The sequence below is a fragment of the Anopheles ziemanni genome, chromosome 2, assembly GCF_943734765.1.
Source record: "Anopheles ziemanni chromosome 2, idAnoZiCoDA_A2_x.2, whole genome shotgun sequence".
Classification (NCBI taxonomy): domain Eukaryota; kingdom Metazoa; phylum Arthropoda; class Insecta; order Diptera; family Culicidae; genus Anopheles; species Anopheles ziemanni.
Window position 1 is genome coordinate 11315159 of NC_080705.1, and position 20077 is coordinate 11335235.

General features: G+C 45.2%; 1 protein-coding gene across 1 annotated transcript; it reads right to left on the bottom strand.

Moving 5' to 3' along the window:
* Positions 1 to 1304: 1304 nt before the first annotated feature.
* Positions 1305 to 3553, bottom strand: LOC131292940 (dynein axonemal intermediate chain 3-like). Its single transcript, XM_058321036.1, has 2 exons — positions 2329 to 3553; positions 1305 to 2260 (listed from the first exon to the last, which is right to left on the bottom strand). Exons 1-2 carry the CDS (start codon positions 3551 to 3553, stop codon positions 1305 to 1307), a joined length of 2181 nt encoding a protein of 726 aa, XP_058177019.1.
* Positions 3554 to 20077: the final 16524 nt, after the last annotated feature.

The following is a 20077-nucleotide window of genomic DNA, read 5'->3' on the forward strand; positions in this document are numbered from 1 at the left end:
CCCCGTATAAGACATTGTGAACGACACGGTGAGCTCATAAGACACGGAAAACGTTCACATGCTGCGGGAGGGAACGCGAGGATGGGATGGGAAAATCCTACCACCGCACTAGCATTAGTTCATCAACGGAAAAGTAAACACATCAAACGTCTGTCCGGTGGGGATGGCCGTAATTCGACCGCAGCTAATTTATTATCCACTATTAATCAACCCACAAGGTGCACACCGTGCTTCGGTTTGCCGCAGTACAGCCCGGTTTCATCAGAGACATATTCATCATGAACAAGTGATGCGGTCATCTGGTTTGCCGGTCGGAGATAGGTTCGCTTTTGTGAGAAAACCACAAGACTTAAGCATGCATGCAGGATCACCCCCTTGGGAGGTCGACATTCTTTTTTGACACTCTCGAAAAGAAACAATCCCAGGCTGGGGAGACGGCTAGAAAGACTAAGTAAACCACCGAAAAATGTCTACCGAACCGATTTTCCCTCCCGACCACGCCACCCAACGCAAACACTACACAAATCGTTTTCGTTCACTTCTTTCGCCGTCTGTCACAGTTTAATCATTCCGAATCTTTCAATGCCTCCCGAAAGAAATACGATAGAAAAGACCAAAACAAACACATACACAAACGCTTCCCTTCACACAATCCCGGTCACGATTTAACCTCCAACCACCGCTGCCCCAACTACCCTACCCTGTGGTGCGGGAAAACTAGTGGAAAAATTCCCACAAATCACGATTTTCAGTATATTTAACTCTCACTTAATTTGATGCGGCCATGTCGACATCCAACCGAGCATCATCCATCAAACATTGTTTTAATTTTTCATTTGCGCGTTCTCGATGCTCGTTCTTTACGTGCCATTCCCGCACTTCCTCCTTCCTCCCGTCCACTTGCGCAGAGTGTTAGGAGGGTTTCGAAAGTGCACAGGGAATGGTCGACTAAACCGCAGAAACCAGAACATTGCCGAGCATCGGATTGAGTCGCTATGTGGGAGTGTGTGTCAAGAGAATGTTTGCTGTTTGTAAAAGCTCCTCGCGAAAACAGATGCTGAAGGTTTTAATTTCGATATTGTGTTTAAGAATAACCAAAAACAAATGTACGAAAATGATAATTGTAACTGATATTAAAATTTGTTGAAATGATAATGTAACAATCATATTTCTTAAAAAATTGAAAAATCCTCTTTGATATCCTCTTTAACTACAAAATCCTTTTGGCGAAAACTTTTTCATGACTAAATCATTTTATTTCTTTTAATGCACAAACCGTTCAATATTATAAAATTAAGTGAAATCTATTCAATCTCTGGTTCATCCTCTGGTTTGTCGTGTTCATTCGACTCCTCCACTATTTCAGATAATGGTTTGATATCTTCCAGAAGCGTTCTAGGAGCGAGCCCTCGTCTGCGAAGACTTCTCTTGTTTTCATAACTAACTAAATGCTCCATATTAGTACCAACTTTCACACCCACCTTGTCGCGACGTTCGTGGCCTCTCATCAACACTTCCGTGAAATTTTCCATCTCTGGCAGATAGTGACCTCGTAGGATTTCATGGGCCTCGGCCTCAACTTGACAGTAGTTAGCAATGTTCTGCTTGAATTTATGCAAATCCCCTTTCCACTCAACAGAATCTACTGTCGTTTTTCCAGCGTGGCGCAGAACACGTTGAAGGTTCGCGAAATCAACATCGCCCTTCGCAACGTTCGCCTCAACCGCGAAACGCTTTTCAGCATTGTACTTTCGACGCTCCACTTCCGGACGCATTTCGCGTCCCATTCGTTCCGGGCTGACGTTCCGACGTTGCATCAGCTTCCCCAAAAGGGTCTGGAAGTGTTTTGCCCTGTACTGTTGCTCTAAACGATCACTCAAACGCATACGCTTTTCAATGTCGCGTGTATTCTTCGGCTTGGCCTCATGTACTGAAGCACGGTTTTCTTTTTCGGTTTCCTTAGGTTTGCTCTCGGTTTGTAGTTGGACTTCGGTTTGTATCGGGTTTCGTTTGTAATATGCTTCAGTCCATGCTAATTGGTCCTTCTTTCTAGTCAACTCATGTTGTATTGTTTCTCGTAGGGTACGCTCTTCATTTGGAATTGGATTCACCAATGCAGAGGCTAGAGAAAGTATCCGGATATTCGCATGCCCATCGGCAATCGCTAAACAGTGCCGGGCACTCGCTAAACGATGCTGGGAAATCATGGTTACACCTTCTGCTCCCAAATTCAAAGACACACAAGCACGGAATGTTTTCACTACGAAATAAGAAGAAAATTTGTACTGATTAATCAGTCCTTATTTATCCCGCATAAATGATACTTACTATTGAGATCCCAAACTTCAAAGTCTCCATTAGCCAGTCCTATGAAAAACAGAGCTGCCCGGTCTAGACTCCATCGACCGGCTGTTATCACGACGCTTTTCTTCCGCCAAAATATTGGCGACCTGTAATCTGTCTCACTCCAAAGTGCCAACACGTGTCCGCCGATGGAAAGAAATGTATCTTTGAGGATGGGATTCCTTTCCAAGGCCACAACCGGTCCATCGTGGACGTGACTGTATGGTTGGGTGACCTGCATCGGCTCATCGGTAACCAAACTGCCCTGTTCAAAGTCATATCCTTCCCATATTCCTCCGAGCAGCGAACCAGTTAACGTTCCAAATCTGAGCATCATTGTGCAATCGTTGGGTAACGGTTTAAGCCGGTGTTTTATGCGTCGGGTGATATCTGTTCCACATTCCTCCGGCTGTGAGAGATACAGCGCCTCGTCTATGAGCACCGTGGTGATTGGGATATGACAAAGAACCTTAAACGTAGGATAGAACACGTTGTTCACACACTGGAAGATCGTTTTTTCCACCACCTTGGATGCAGCTTTCTTCGAAGCGATCACTTTCTGTATGGCAGGACTCGAAAAGTCGAGATCCCAAAAGCAGACACTTCCGTCGAGCGATGAAGTCACTAAAAACCGGTGCAACTTTTCCGGTTGCTTCTTCAGATGGCCTGTGGTGGTGCAGAAATAGTTCCTTGGAAGCCATTTAATGCTGCTGATGGCTTTCCTTGAAGCGTGCTCTAATGAACTTAATGCTGCCGGTGCTACCGTACGATTAATCGATTCATCTGAGCTGTTTTCCATAAGCTGCGTTATTTGATTCCGATATTCATTAGACTCGCGGGCAGTTTCAAAGGCCATTTCTACGCCTTCAATTTCTCCCTTCAAGTCCCACAACGCTATTTGTCCATTGGCAAGCCCACCCACCAGGAGATCACCGTCGTACGGACAGAAGGACAGCGTCGTCACTTCGCGGATTGCTTTCAGCTCGAGCAATGGTTTCAGAGGGTTTGCGAAGGTCCACATTAAAATGGGACATTTTTCAAAAATAATTCGGTGAACGACGTCTTTGGACGGATTCCGGGAGCTTTCGTTCTCCTTGGTGGATAGTGTTGCCAGCGTTTCAAAGGTGTATGATGCCACAAAAACTCCTGAAAGCTCTGGATGCCAGTCCATGGAGCAAACGATACGTCCCGCACAGATGGACCGATTCATAAACGAAAGCACTTCATCGATTCTAGGAGTTTGATATTTTTGGACACGTCCTTCTTCACCGATCTGATATTCGTTTTTGTACAAATCGATCAAGTTAAACTGTGCTTCTTTAGAAAGTGACTCCGACGAATTATCTAACCACTCTCGTGGAATTGTAGACGGATCAATGTGACTTTCCGAAGCATCAAACAGATACTGCGTAGCGGCATTCGTTGGAAAAGAAGGTTCCGTTTGAATGAAACGACTCTTTGCCGGTGACTTGACTTGCGTTCCTTGATCCGTAAGTCTCCTTGGCACATTCTTTGTCTTCCATTTGAAGGGCAAAAGTTCCACGAACCCATCGCGCACATCATCCACAGTTCTCAAGCGTATCTCTGCACCTTTTCTTACGGGATAAAGAGATACAGCTTCCGTTGCAACTTCCGGCACTTCCGGTACCCTTCTCCAGCTTTCAATTTCACGATCGGTACATTCACCAGCCCATCGTTTTTTGAACACTTTCTCGGTGAACAGGTTCAACCTTAAGCGTTGCAGCAGCTCCAACTTTCGCACGATCTCGCTGGCTTCGTTGATTTCCCGCACGTCGGCGTACACGAGAAAAACATCCTCCTGGCTGGACTTTTCCGGAACGTATTCAATCAGAATCAATGCCTCCGGTTCCAACTCTTGAAGCATTTCGACGAGTTTCGTTTCTTTTTCATCAGTTGGTTGAAGGACATCTTGCAGTTTGTCCTTGATGATAGCTTTCCAGCGATGCTCATCGGTAATGTTGTGGCCAACCACGAGTCTTAGTTCCTCTTGCAATTTCGAGCTGTTGAAAAGCGCAAAGGTTAATGCTGTTGTGTTTGAATACTTAGTTCATACCCACCTGATGGTGATTTCTGTAACGTTCGGGAATGAGTGTAAACGGTTCCACGCATCTTTATCATCGAATCCGAAAACGCAACTAAAATCCTCTTCTTTAAGAAAATCCTCCGCCAGAGCGGGAGCCAACTCCAGTTCGTCCATCTTTGAATTTGTGACTAACACAGCCTACTTACTTCCTACCATATGTCCAGGCAGGCATACTTTGTTCGCATTCTGGCACAACAACAGCAGCATTCGATGAGTGGAGCCATTGATCGATAAACCATAAATTTATTTTTAATCAAAAACGACATCTTAACATGAAATCACAAAAAAAAATCACATCCCCAGAGCGATCGAGTACAACTTGATAAGCGCAAAAATACAACTTATATCCCAAGTGCGCTCCAGTTGTTGCCATTATCTGCGCGTGTTCGAGTGGCCTCTTCCGAACGGGCACAATATCATGTTTTGATTGCCACAGCATATCAAAGTACCATAAATTATACACATTAAATTGATGTTTCAATTACACTCGCAGCGTTCTGAGGCAGACGGCATGAAATTTAATTAATGATATGTAGATTATTTATCTAATTGATTTGGCGACTTTAATGAGCCATGCCATCGTGGAAACGGGCAGAGCGATGTGTTCGGCGAAATCAGGCCGAGTCGATCGACCCCGGCACTCTTTTTCGCGAGAACATGTGTATGCATTCGCATACGACCTCGTCCCGGCCGGCCCTACCCCCCTTCGCCGCCCCGCCGGAAAGCTCATCTTCCCGGGCTCGATGCATTTTTATTATTTTTCCAATTGTTTTCCAATCGAACACGGTTTTCCATTTTTCCCATTTTATTTATGCACTTTGATATGAAACGCGCTGTCCGGTTCATGTTGTGGCAGCTCGGAAAATGAGCCCCCGCCGATTTTCCATGTTCGCCCGGGCTCATCACCCGACCCGGTCCGCGAAGCGACGCCCGCGTTGCCCGACCGTTATCACAATTTGTCATCGGAAACGAGACTTCTGATAATGAACGAGATGGAATGAAGTGTCGTTTTCATGTGTTTTTATGATAATTAACCAGCACATGTCTTGTCACGCCGCTGCTGGCAGGCGGCCAGCGCGTTTTGAAGGGCCCGATTGATACTGAAACAACACAAAGTTATGGCGAGCCCGCGGGCTTGCACTGGACGTAGGCGCTTCGCCCGCTCGGGACGGCTGGAAGTGGACACACTCCAATCGACATGTGCTGGCTTCGCGGCGGATTGTCATCACCGGCCGGCCTGTCAGGAGTTCGGTCCGTATCGCACCTGCAGACTCGGCGGAAGGCAAACGAGCAAATGACGATAGCGATGGCAGGCAAATGGTCGGGCTGAGCTGTTTGAATTCGCATTTGGGCCGCCGTGATATGTTGGCCTGACTTACTCGATCCCAGATGTTTGGCCCGTGCACGGGGAGTTAATTTACGGCACAACATAAACAACATCGCGCGAATGGTAAAAGAATATCGTCACTGGCAGAACACCTGAACGGGCAGTTAAGGTTTCCTTTCAGGCGGGATTTGATGTGATTCCAATTGAAAATAGTTTTTTGAAGAATATTTGCTTACAACTGCAAGGTTTGTTGAAGTATATTTGAAGATACAATAACTGAACTTTCATTTCTTGAGCAAAGCAAATTAAGAGAAAAATTGTTAAAGAACTGTCTTTCAGATTGAACTACATAGTATTCGGCACAAATAACTTCAGATTTCGTATTATTGCTGATTTGATTTGAATCTATTTCATTCTTCTAAATTAGGATAGTTTTCTGTATCAACTTACGAATAACTAAAATACGAATAACTAAAATTGTGAGAGCAAAACACTTTTGCTAGATTTATTTGAACGTGCCATTGTACATACTGATTTATTTATTCTTTTTATACTGCATGTACTTACAGGTAAATCCGAGCTACAACGACATCACCAACCTGCACACCATCCAATCAAACTGGCACGTGAATTCGGAAGAGGCACAACTCCAACGTCAAGGGACCGAATGTATCTGCGTTTGGTGGATGGCGCGACATCGAATGCTTCAACTGGCGCACATTGATTGAAATGTGATTCAAATGTCACGCACAGACAAGGAGCTGCGTCGCTTCAACCCTATTTAATTTATATCAACATCAAATTCACCCCCCGAACGCTGGCCAGTTCCGCCCGGCCAGACAGGTACGAGCGGGGTGGGTGGGCACGGTGGAGGCGGCAAAGGACGTCCGTTTGATGATTTGACTAGGACGCGGTTGGCGCCCACCAGCGGCGGGATGACACCGATGGGACATGAGCCCGGTGCCCGGAGGTGCGTACGTTGCAGCCGGAGTGGGCGGTAGGGGCGGGAAGGGCGGAAGAGATAATAGGCACCGTGACTGGTGGTGACGCTGACAGCAAGGACATCTTTGCTATCGGGGTTGCGTTGAATGCGCTGAGCCGCACCAGACTCAATGGAACCCGGTTAATCTACACCGATATCCAGTAGCCGAATGTTTGAATAAACGATCGGATGACTTTGTGGTTGAACGGTTCCTAACACAATTATGGTCATCCGTTCGGACGAGTCCGAGCACCGACGCTGTCGTGTGTTACAGGATTAAAATGAATAATTCTAAATACTTCTGATTTGCAGTTCATTCAATTCTCTTTCACGTCTTGTTTTATTATGTGACATTTTATTTCTGTTAAGCTTTTCTAATCTATTTTTCCAACCAAAACGTACATAATCTTTAACTTCACCCTTCCTTTTCATCAAAATACTGATGTGAAGTGTATATGTATTTCTTTGATAGGCTAGATGCAAACAATATGCCTTCGTCAACATCCGCAGCATAAACCGCTGTGTAAATCCCGTATCATATCATGCATCGTCTTATGCTTCGGCGGTCCTCCAAAGGCGCTTCCATCATCCCTGCGTGTGAGAGCTGACAGACGAGAGGCGAAAACGGCTTCTGGCGAGACTTATTGCCGGTGACATAAACCTCGAGGACGTCGTCTTCCATACGCAACGCAATCCTAATTCCCTCATACTTTGTCCTCGTCCTCGTAGGAGAGGCCGACCTCGTCGGTCGTCTTCTACACCCTCCACCCCCCAACCCACCCCATTATCAGCCGGCGCTGAGATGAGTGACGCTTTGCTGATTGGATAGGAGTCAAAAACAACCGGAAACCGATTGATGCCCATTAGAAAGCCAACACCAACACAGCAGCAGCAGCTCGCTTGGGCGGGGGAGGGTGTATCGGGCCCGTGGGGTAGCGGCGTCCGCCCGTCCTCCGCTCGACATAAGAAGTCTTGCCAGGCCGTTGCGAGAATAAACATGTCACTGTCAGAATGAATCCGTCAATCAGCGTTCCGCCACTTGACTACGGGCCGCCGCGGTGTCACGCAGACACGCAGTTCCTTGGTGTCCTTTGTTCCGACCCTCGGTGGGTGTTTGTTGGGGCGGGTTTTGTCCATCAGAACGGTTTTTGTTGGTGTTTTGTTGCGCCGTGTTTCGCCTTTCAAGAGCAGCTGAGCGTCAGTGTTTGTGAAATCAATTTATAAATCTCTGAACAGCAGGATTTGCTGAAGATACTGTAAGCATAAAAGTGGATTTATTTTAGCTTGTTGTAGATTGTATTTACGTGACCCAGGTTATACTATTCTTTTGATAATTTTCGCAACCTCATTCGATGTCCAGAACTTTTCACATGTTACCTGATGCGAAACATTAGAAAGGACGAAACAACTACTGGCTTCCAATACACTAATTATGATCATTTCCAATTAATTTTTAACTTCCAATGCCGAAAAACTTCAGCCTCACCTGATTAGTTTTGACTCAAATGGTCGGCGAAGGGAAACGAGAACCTTTTGAAAGCATTGCATAGGTAAAATAAGCCCGACTCACTCCGTGGAAGATTCCCAGCAAAAGACCAGGAACCAAAAGGATACACCCCAAGGATAAACGAAGAGATAAACCGCCTTCGTACCCTTCCGAAAGGACACGGTTTGAAATGAGATTTTCGTACGAGTTGTTGTTCTGGTCTCGAACGCGTACGAACAAACGAAGCCTTGTAACGGTGGGACATATTTTATGCCTAATATATGCTCCTAACGAGTGTAATGCAAAACATACATTCCCCCGGCTCAGGGGTGTTCTCATTCCCTCATCCTACGCATCCTTTTCTGTCACAATCGCACGTTGTTTTGTGGTTAACGTCACAAAAGGCCGGGCTCCCTTCTCGGTGCACCCGATTCTCGGTGTTCTAAATTAATTTAATTGAAGAGGGGTGAACGAAATCGAAGGTAGCTTGTATCACGTGGCACGAGGTCTTCGGTACGGTGACACATACAAACGTACAAGGCACACTGAACCGTGCGTTAACGGAACTCGAGCGGGAGTGGAAGCTGACGTCACTTACTCGGAATTACTTTAGCTTTCCTTTCCTCACTCGAAAGGTAAAGGGAAAAATTGAAAAAAGTTGGTTAGGAATCGCTTGTTTGCAGGAAAATATAACAAAACACGATTCGTGGTGCCAAGTGTCGATGTCAACCCTTTCCTCCAATCAACGGCACCCGCCTTCCTCCTGCAAGGCCCTATCATCGACTCATTCCGTCTGTATGCATCTTTTTCCTCGCATCGATTTCCCACCCGCGAGTGAATGGGAAACTTTCAAACTCTTCTTGCAGAGCGCGCGGGGAATGAATGAAAAGTGAAAAAGTAGAAACAATACAACCGCCTTTGATCAAAGCAGAACGTTCAGTATCACGGTTTCACCCGCCGGCCAACTGGAATCGGATGAGGAAAAATTCGGATGGAAATGAAAAGAAGGGACCGGTGAGTTTTTCTTTCCCCCTTCCTATTGCAGCCCCCTCCCCATAGGTGCACTGGCTGCCAACTGGCTGATTATGCTAATCGTAGTCATTATCGTGTGATATTTTTATTAAAATTTTATACCTTCGAAAGTTTGCTTAAAAGCTGTTTACCAATGAGTGGCAAGGAATGAGTTGATGAGTAGCAAGGGTATGAGCATTTTTGTTTGTTGCGATTCACATGGGTTCTAAGTGTTTGTGTTAAATCGAAAAGGAATATATTAAGGTTAAAAAACCACTTAGGATTGCAAAGATGCTTGATGTTTTGCCTAAGAGCAGCATTGGAATTTGTTGACTTTTTCTTGTGCGTCTTTTCTAATGACAGTTCGCATAGTAGGTTTTTTTGTGATGATTTTGGCTACTTATTTGCTTTGTATTTCAAAGCTAACTCAACACAAGTTTCTCCTACAAACTATTTCATATCTAGAATATACTGTAGCTTTTTATTTATATATCATATCATATGAAATTATCTCTTTCGCACAAGAATGTCTATAAATATTCAAAATAATATTTTCTTGATTTGATATCAATATTTCCAATGATTTTTTACCCGTCAGTTGGAAAAAAGTAACTGATTTGAAAATTAATGAAATATACAAACCCATTCAATTTGAAAAGACATGACGAATAAAAAACAACGGAATTTAGTTTGAACATCACTTCAAGCTTCTACAACTTAACCAAAACCTATTAGCTTTGGTGATATAAAATTGAGAATAAATTATTAAAGAAGTAATTTGTTTCGGAAACCTTCAATAAGTTCTGGTCAAGATTGGTGCGACATTAAAAAGCTTTTCCTTAATATAAAACCTTCTTCTTTGGACACGGAAGTCTCTCGTAAAGAGTTTCCGGTCATTTTACCTTATCGGATAGCATACCGATTTATAGCAAAAATATACGAGAATATTAAAACGGTTTTTTTCCTCAATAAACCATCGTGTGTCGGTTCACTCGGCGAACCATCGTCAAACCAGCTTTCCTGTATCAATCGTTCCATCGCTCGGCTGATCACATTTTAATGAATGATAAACGTGGCGTGCGGCTTAAGATCCCTGGGACGCCATGCTGATGATATATGCCCGAGTCCGCCGGACGGTCGGTTTCGTCGGTGGTATTCCGGTTATGGTCAAGATTTTTGAAATGCAGAGCACTATCCTTCCTCCCCGTTTCTTTCTACCGGGTTTCCCGTCCGCTCCGTGTTCCTTCTCCTTCGTTGGACGTCGCGAACTCAACTCCATCGCTTTCTTCATCGCAGCAAGCGGTTTATCAATTTCGAACAGGAAATAATATCCAGTGATTTATGGGCGGGTTGAAGGTTTGTCACCAGTAGGGGCCCACATTTAATCTTTCGCTTTGCTTTTGCTTCCAAAAAGTCACCCATCCGCCTCCGAGGGCCCCGGCGTATCGCACTCTTTGAACCGTGGACATGTGCGAGCATTTTTTAACGCTATCCCCCCCGCCCACCAATGGGACCCCCTTCCCCCGCCAATGGGTGTCCAACCCAAGCCACCATGATGGAAGTTTGGCGGTGGAGATGGATTTTTGATTAAGCCTGAACCGTTAATATTTAATTAAGGTGACTTGCCTGTCGCGCCATCACCATCACGAGCGGGAGAGTGGATGTCGCCTTCATTTCGTCGCCGGTCGGGCGTTTCGTGAATGGCGTAAGTCTTTCCCCGTTCCGCTGCAGCGTCCGCTTGGGGTTTTATCTTCCGATGGACGCATAGACTTGATAGAGAGACCTTCGTTTATCGGTCGCGTTCGGTTCGCTTTCCCACCGCATTCCTGTTGGTTCCTTAGTTGATGGACGCCGGGTACAGACGCCACTCTGGTAGAAGCGCCACACGCTAGGGTTGAAAATGGAACTCAAATTAATTACAACTCCAGGCCTCAAACGGTGAGCGTTTGTCGTGCGGTTGTGATGGAGGAAAACGTAAAAAAAGCGTGCGTGATTTATGGACGGTCGATCCATATAGGTATGGAAATATAACCCCCTGCCTACTGAGGATAGAAACTGTGTCATGTGTATGATATTAGCATTGCGGGCATCCTAGGGGTCTTCGAGATGCTTCAAATGGTTTCCATATCGGAGTTTGATACCGACTATCTGCATAAATTATGGGCGTTCTGATTTCGGTGAACAAATCATTAGCCAGACATAACTCGTCTGATTTTGTGTGTGGATAAAGTGTATAAGAAAGGGTATTATTTTGAAGAGCAGGAGATGGTTGACCCCCTTATTTGAAATAGTGTGAATAACTTAGAATCATCTCAATCCCCAAATCAAGCGTTTATCGGGTTTTTTGAATAAGTCCTGCCCTGTATTTTCCAGTTTTTGTGGTTCACCTAAATTACTGTTCAAAGAAAAGGTGTAATTTGATCTCTCTTCTGCATTTGTTCAAATCTTCGTTTTAATGTTATATGACTCATGAAAACATGCTGATGTTACCAAATGCTACTACTTTTTCTTATTTTCTTCTACCAACCTCCGCTACTTTTCAGTTTCAGTTACTTTTTATGGAGTTGTTGAAATGAGACGGCTTCATGTTTTGTTTGACAACATCATACAATGATCCAGAAATTGCTCATTTACAATTCCTGCATCTCAAGACCCATCCAGATGTTCATTCCGTCAGCTTGCACGTGTTCCGAGCCGTGCAAGCATAAGTGCGGACAGCATCACTGCTCGAACACTCTGAGCAGAAAAGACACACTAAACCTGCCCGAAACGGGAGCGAAAGGCAGCCCGGACGAAAGTTGGCCCTCCTGCGACGTGCTCCAGACAGAACAATGCCTGTAATACGCGAACCGAGCAGTGTACTACCCGTTGCGGAGTAAATTGAGGACGATTAATTGACAGACTGTCAGGGGCTAACTATATCATTAGGATTTGCATCTTGCTTGTCATTTGTCAAAATGTAAATTTCCTTTGCGCTGGAAAAAGGAAAGCGGCGGCTCGGCAGCGAACTGCAGAAAAGGGCACTCGGTTGGAACTAGTTGGAAAGAGTCGTCGATGTCAACGCCGCTCAGCGAACCGAGCCTTTGCCACCGGGAGTCCTTTTTCGCCCCGGGGCCGCAAACGACGAACCAAGGTTTCGATCTTCCGATTCCCGACCCCTTGATGATGGGCTTTTACAGGCCGTTTCCCGACCCGTCCTCGACTCGTGCTCAGTGCAAATCACCACGTCGCTCGACGGTTCGACGGCCCCGAACGGGGTGGTGCAGTGTTTTGTTTCCAGCGCTGGCCGGATTTCCCGGCACTCTAATGTAATTTGTTTAGCCCGTCAAAGATAGCTCTCCGTCTCCGATGCAGAATCAAGAACCTCCGAAAGGCCGATGTCACGGCGACAGCTATGCGACGGCTGCCGGTGTTCGACCAGCATTCTTTCCTTGCTGGCTGACAGGTTTAGATCTGCTCCACTTCGTTCCCTTCCGCTCGTGCGGAACTGGCGTGGCAAGACAAACAACACCATCGGAATTCGTCGCTTCCCAAGGCCAATTGAACTCGTCCTTTGCTAAACACGCTGCTGACTCGAGCTGGATGGCGAATCCCTCCAGGAGGGAAGGAACCGATGGTCGACTCTTTTAGAAATCCACACATCCATCCGAACAATCGGTGAGTTCAGCCGGCAGGATCCTGATGCTGTGCATAAATTTGCTCCCGTTTTTTCTCTCTCTCTTTCTCCTATTTTTCTTCACGATCGTCGAGAACCCTTTTCGGTACAGAGGGCCACCTTTTTTTGTGCCGTCCCACAAACCCACTGTTTTCCCTCCCCACATCCTTCGGGCGAACCAGACCTGCGTTAATGCTAATTTGTGATGTATTATGATGTACATCAAAACGCTGGAAAAGTCTTTGTCGCTATCATGTTCGGCTGTTTGACTTGACAGACGATTAAATACCTGGCTAAGCGAGGCGACACGAATGGTAAATGGAACGCTCGAGATTGAAGGGGTTGAGCGCTAATTACGAATGTAAGCGCTAAGAACATGATTAGCATTGTTCGCGAAGGATTGCAATTTGTTCTTTTTCCTTCCGGGTGAAAAATGATCTCATTATCCCTATTATGCGTAAACACAATGTCTTTCCCTTAGGAATAACTTGTTTTATGTTTTGCTCCTGATGCTTCGATACTTTTTTTATCGTTGTAAACAGTTAAAAAAACTTCTTTCAACATTGAACTGTTTTTGTTATTTTTACTGAAACTTTATTTAAACAGATTACGAACCGATTGTTGGACGATCTTAAACATAATTTCTTCAGTGTTCTTGTATACTTACTTCCTGGTTTTTTATTGATTTTGATACTAAAATAAATTTGTTTTCGATGTTTTCAATAACTTTTCATAATTTTTGGTAATTTTTTTGTCACGAAACAAATTTGTGCTGGGTTTCTTAAAAAGTAATATATAATTAAAACACTTTTTACCGAGCTTTGAAAAATCAAAACCAAGTACACATAATGTTTTAATCGCACATCGTTCCGATCGTTATCAGAGCCGCGTCAACATCGGCAACCGAGCCGATCGAATCGTATCACTTTCAAGTGCACTGCATTCGAGCCAAACATCGTCACCATCGGGCCGCATTTTTCTCCGTACGACTACCGCAGCTACCGCAGATCGGTCGCCCGATGGCCAATCGATGCGATCTCGTTCGCCCGATAAACCGGCGTGATGATGACATGATTCCGACGTATCCTCATTAGCTTATCGCTCGCTACCGATCGGATCGTATCGGAAAACGCTGTACTGCTCCGATCCCGTTGGCTTTCCAGCGCGCTCGACTTAACCCGGGACGCCTTTCCCCAACATCGATCATTCGATACCGGCGTGTCGTCGATCGTCGCCATCGAACTCGTTGGTTGGCCACGATCGCAGCCAAAGACACCACCGACACCCGGTGTCCACCCGCCTTAGGGTGCGGTTTCCGAGGCACGAAAAATACGTTCGCCTTCTCACTCGAACCGAATGGAAAAACCACCGACTCCCGGAGCACAGGCTTAATGCTGAAATATGCTCATAGTCTGCAGTAGAGCAACATTTATCGCACACAATTTGAGCATGCTGTACAGCAATGACATAAACATTGGCACACTGCTCCTTCGCACTGGAACTTGGTAAGCTGTCCACTACGCTTCTCTCTACCCCTTCCTTCCCCTGGACATTGACACCGGGACACACCGTATCTGGGATCGGCTCTTTTCCAGTCGTCGGGAGTCGTCGCAAAGTGTTACCCATTTGGCGAGAAATTATTTGACTCTCGGTCATAACATTACTCAACCAATATCTAATAGTGCAAGCCACACACATACACTTGGTTCCATTTGTCCGGAAAGCTCACGAGGGGGGGAAATATATTGCGAGGTCGAACGGAGCGTGGTTGTGCCGGACAATTGTGTTGGACAACTTAAAAGACGCAAGTCAATCTCCATACATGCTCCATTTGAGTAAGTTTATTTCCATTCGCCAGCGGCGTCCATCAGGGTACAGTATTTCTGTAAACAATCAAATGAAGGGCGAATAAAATCAAACACAACGCTTAAACGATGTTCAAGTAACCATTGTGCACACAGTAACGGGTCGCTTTTCTCAACCGGTCTATGCTCGGTCGGAAAGCCAGAGCCGAAGGACGAACCATGTTCCGTCAGTCTGGACCGTTCCTTATTTATTTCTTGAACATAATACCCACATCGTCACTGCACTGTCGTCTCCATTACTGCGACGTTCATCTGTGAATTTAGATTTTAGCCAATGAACCTCACCCGGGACGGCACGATCTCCACCACGACCGTTGCGTCCGTGTAATGCATGTAGCATAAATTTTCTTTTTCGCACTACAATGCGAACGCAAGCACAGGGTTGCTCTCTGTGTCGGACCGTAAAAGAATGTCAAATTCATATGGACATGGTTTTAGTCAGGGATGATTTCCTCCCCCTTCCTCGGGTTGTAACGTGGACGAACGGGGGATGGGGGGAATAAAATAAAATAAGTATAAAATGTAATGTTTTTGTTATGTTCCTGTTTAGCAACCATCGTCAACGTTGGCGGTTGGACGGGATTCATCTCAGGCTCTCTCTCTCTCTTTTCCATCCAGTTCATCTGCCCTTTGGCGACCGAAAAAGGGCTTCCTGGGGTTGGCCGAGAAGACACTTTGCGTCTGGAAGTGCCATCCTTCCACCGCGCGAAGGGTTTTTCCGTGGCTTCCCAGCGTTTGTGGGTAATATTTAAAATAAATCTTAATGATACGACAGTGTTTATATTTGTCACACTGCGCTAGTCCACATGTCCGGTTCGAGGCTGAAGAGAGGTACGGGGTGGCCGATGACTGGGGCCGACTCAGTTTCCCGCTTCCCGGCATTCCTTCGAGCGTCAAGCTGTCTTGTCAGTGTTTGTTAGTTTGCCGCAGTTGAGATGAGAATCTATTATGCAGAAAACAGGACAACGGCGATCTGCCGTCCCAGACAGCAGCATGCGGCCAGAACCTTTCGGGATGACTCTCACGCTCTTTTGCTTGCCTCCCGCACAACCCCCACGCCACCCACCGCCACCCGTCGACGGGAGACAGGCGGAACACAAGCCGGCCAGTCAGTCCGTGAACGTTTTCATTTCAACCATTCACCGGCTCAACGACTTCACTGACATATGCATGCTTTTTACGAGGTTTTCCCGAGGGCGCTGGGAGGGGAAACGCCACCCACTCCGTCAGACCGATGCCTGAGGTTTTCGCTTTCCCACAACCAAACACGCACACTGCCAGACCGGAGGGCGCATCAAAAACCGTGTTGTGTTCGGTCTGGGTAGGTCTGTGTGTGTGTATGAGCCATCACCGGCACGTCTTCCATTGCCACGAGCGGCAGAAAGGACACGGCAACCGCATTAGAGAGACCTCATCCGACACATGTGCTCGACCCCTTCCCCCTCCTGCCTTGTGGGTGGCTCGCCCCTTCCGCCCCCGGGCCGGTCAACTTAAGCCATTGTGAAACTAAAATCGGGCAAATTAAAAACAGAGAGCGAGAGGACATTAAAAAACGGAGCCGACAAAAACAAGGAAAAACACACCCACACATACCCGAACGATACGTCCTTCCTGCCGGAGAGCAGGCAGTAGTTCGCTTTTATCTAACGGGACGAGCCGAAAAAGTGTCCGTTGCGAAAGGAAATTCTAATCCAAATTATAAAACTTTCCGCTGACGACGGCGCTGGCGTTTCATTTCATTAGCCAAGACGAATATGTGATGCGACTGGGCAAATCAGATTCGCTCGGAATGTGCGGTCGTCCTGCAAGAACCGAAAGGTGTTCATATGAGCCGATGATGGAGGAGTTTTCGTTCTGAGATTTAAACGGGATCATTCAGTTACAATTGTCGCATTTTTGCTTTTCGGAAATCTTTGAAAAAGAAATTAAAAACATTTCCGTTTTTTTTAAATGTTTGTAAAACTTTTATTTAGTTTGAAATCGATTTCCTCTCCGGCAAATCAATGTTAAAAACTGCTATTCCAAAATTTTCTTACAAATTATCCCAATTTAAAATCCTGCTTTTACTTTATATACACATTGATTAACCATTCTCTCATAAATTAAGAAAAGCAAAAGCAAAATTCGCAAACAATTTTATTATATGAAAATACATTCAAATGGCAGGATTAAATTTAACAACAACCTAACACTTGACTCTAAAGTCCGATTCAACGAACCAATTTTAAATTTAATCGGGGAAATTTATCATATTAGCAATAAGAGCCATTTGAAGTACAAATTTTATTTTCATCTTTCTTCTAATGTGAATCATTCTTGAAAACAAAACAATTATGCCTTCGGCAACTAAAACTACGGTCGTCGTATGCTTTCGTTTGAATTGCCATGAAAATATAAACTGATTCCCATTTTCCAACCCTTGGCCGATGTTTGTCATCGTTACGATGACATATCCGTTTACACAAATGCTTCCAGTAAATGCAAATGCCGTTTCCCGGTTGGAAACCCGGGGATTTTCTTCCATCACACGCTCGCTTGTACCCCGCAGAACCGAATTTAAACCGATCATCAAGTGCATTGACCCGCCGAAAGCCATTGCCGCGCCATTGATCACCATTAAGCGGTTGACAACGCCCGGTGGTCTTTGCCTTCCTTCCGATTCACTCGCGTCCTGCTCTGAGCATGGAAAAGTTCTGAATTTTACCAAACCACCCACTGCCTTCCCCAGTTCCGCTTCTGACCGGAATTCGGGTGTTTCTGTTTTTCCTCATTTCTTCGGAATTGTTTCGTCCAAAGTCGGGCCCGCTGTGCTGCTGCTGCTGCTGCTGGAAAACCCACAACGGAACGGATTGTCCTTCGTATTGCACCGGCCAGGACGCCGGTGCCTTCCTTCCCTGCCAAGCGACGCTCAAGCGCAATGAATCATTGAACGTGGAATAATATTTATGTGTCTTTTGTTCCTGTTTTCATTTCGTCATCGCTTCGACGATATGTGTTTGTTGTGTTTATAAACAGCGGTAACGAATCCACGACGATTTCGCGTCCCCGCACGAGGAAAAGAAAACTTGACAACGGGCGGGAAAGTTTGGTGTTTGCTTTGTCTTCGATCCATCCGGAATTTCCTTGCCCGTGCGGCCAAGTTCGGCTCGCTGGTGTTTTATTTCCCCTGGATTACTTTTTCTTCCATTCAATCGACCCAACGATAAGACGAAGATGGAGGAATTTCGATTTCATTTTACCATAATCGTATTTATCTTGCAACCTTATGGCACATTCGTTGAATCGTTCCGGTGGGTTGAGCATCAACTTTTGACCAAATACGACGAACGGCAAGATCGAAAATGGCCATATTCGGCCCCAGTTCGCTGAATAACAACATTGATGAATGTTCATTGCAGTCCGGAAAATTCGAACACCGGGCGATCGTCAAACAATCATCTTCGCTGGCTTATTGAAATTCTTCTCATTCGATTTCCAAATATTGTTCTTTAGGAACAAAAAACATCTTTGCTACGAACTGGACCTACAATGGATACGTACACTTTTCTCGGAGCTTTGTGATTCCTTTGCGATGATTTGTTTCATTGAATAAGAATTAAGTTCCGTTTCCTATAAAGAAACTATGTTATAAGTCCATCACATTTTATACTTTGCTTGGTTTGTACTTTGAATAAGAAGAATCGATTGAAGTAGCAAAAATCCATTGATTTAATGGAAAATCTATAATGTGATAGTTACTTTATGCATTAGGTAGCATGTAAAAAAGCATTTAAGAAATTCAACTTTTGGGTTTAATTGTATACTTTCATTGCTACTCAATAAGGAAGTAATAAAGGCTTCTTAAAACACAAGTAACTCTTTCATGTTATCTAATAACTCTCTGTAATATAAATTGAAATAAAATTCAAGTAACCCTTGGTACTAAAAATACAAATTTAATTCAGGAGAAAAAAATCATCTCCCATCCAACATTCAAACGCCACGTATTATATCTTTCGCTAGGTCCATGGCCCGAAGCTGACCAGAAAGAGAATGATGGCACATGGGATGGCACAAATAAATCAACCGTTCCGATTATGCCCACCTTTAGGAGTTTCCCTTCCCCTCTGCAAAGCAATGTTGGTTTGTAGATTCCCGGATTCCAAGGATCGAAATAAATTTAACTCTAGCTAACCTCAAACGGACACGAAATAATTAGTTTTTTTTTCGTTTGACTCGTTTCGTTATCGTTTTCTACATGTGTGTCCCTTCGCAACCGTTCAGGATTCGCTCGAACCGCGCTTTCGTTCGTCTCGAGCAATCGAACTTATGGTTGGATCGTAAAGACAAAAAACAACAGACAAACACACACATACGGTCGGGGAGTCGGTCGGAGTGACCAACCAAATGATTTCAAAACGATCACATTCACTATCGGGGTGAATCCTATCGTGCCTGCATAAATAAATCAAAAATTAATTAAAAATATGTATCGTTCAAGCCGGCCGCTTCGGCTTCGGAGATCCCGAATCGACTCGAAATGTGAGGCGTACGTTAAACACCGCCGTGATGTTTGAATATGTGTGCTCTTTTTTTTGTGCTTTGCCGTGTGGTGGGATTTTTAAAAAATGTTATTTTCCCTCTCTAGCAACGGGAGTATCTTTAATCTTTCCAGCTCAGTTGACCGTTTCGCGCAAAAGGTTACCAGCGGATATTGATATTTCGTTGTCTTCGCTGGGGTCTTATGAATTATGGTGTTTTCTATCAATAATTTCCGAGCATCGGCAAGCTGCGCGGAGGACGATAAATTGTGGGATATTTCTATTCTTCCTTACCCCGGTTTGTATAGCAAAATGGCAATAGATAATAGGAAGCATTTCATCGAGACAACGGGAATCGATCGTGAAATCTTGAAGCGAACGCCAACATCGTCCCAACGGCGGAATGAAATCCTATTTAATATATCCGCTAATCGCGCAATTTCACTTAAATTTCACGATACATCAAGACACCACGATGCACATGCACAACGTCGTGGCTCAAGATTATGCAAAGCGGCTGCCCGGGAACCGGGAGGGATGCCGAAAAGAAGCAAACCTTCTCCACCATGGCGATCATCGTCCTCACATGGGGCCTCGTATGGATGTCGTATGGCTATCGCTAAATTTATTGTTTCAAACCAGTCGCCTGCACCCGTCACTTTGGGACGATATTTCTCGTTCCTTTGCCTTCCACCATCCATTTACGATCATTTTTCCAGCTTCCTGATTCGGGCCATTTTTTTCCCTCACTGTTTCCCTCACACAAACACGTACCAACACTTGC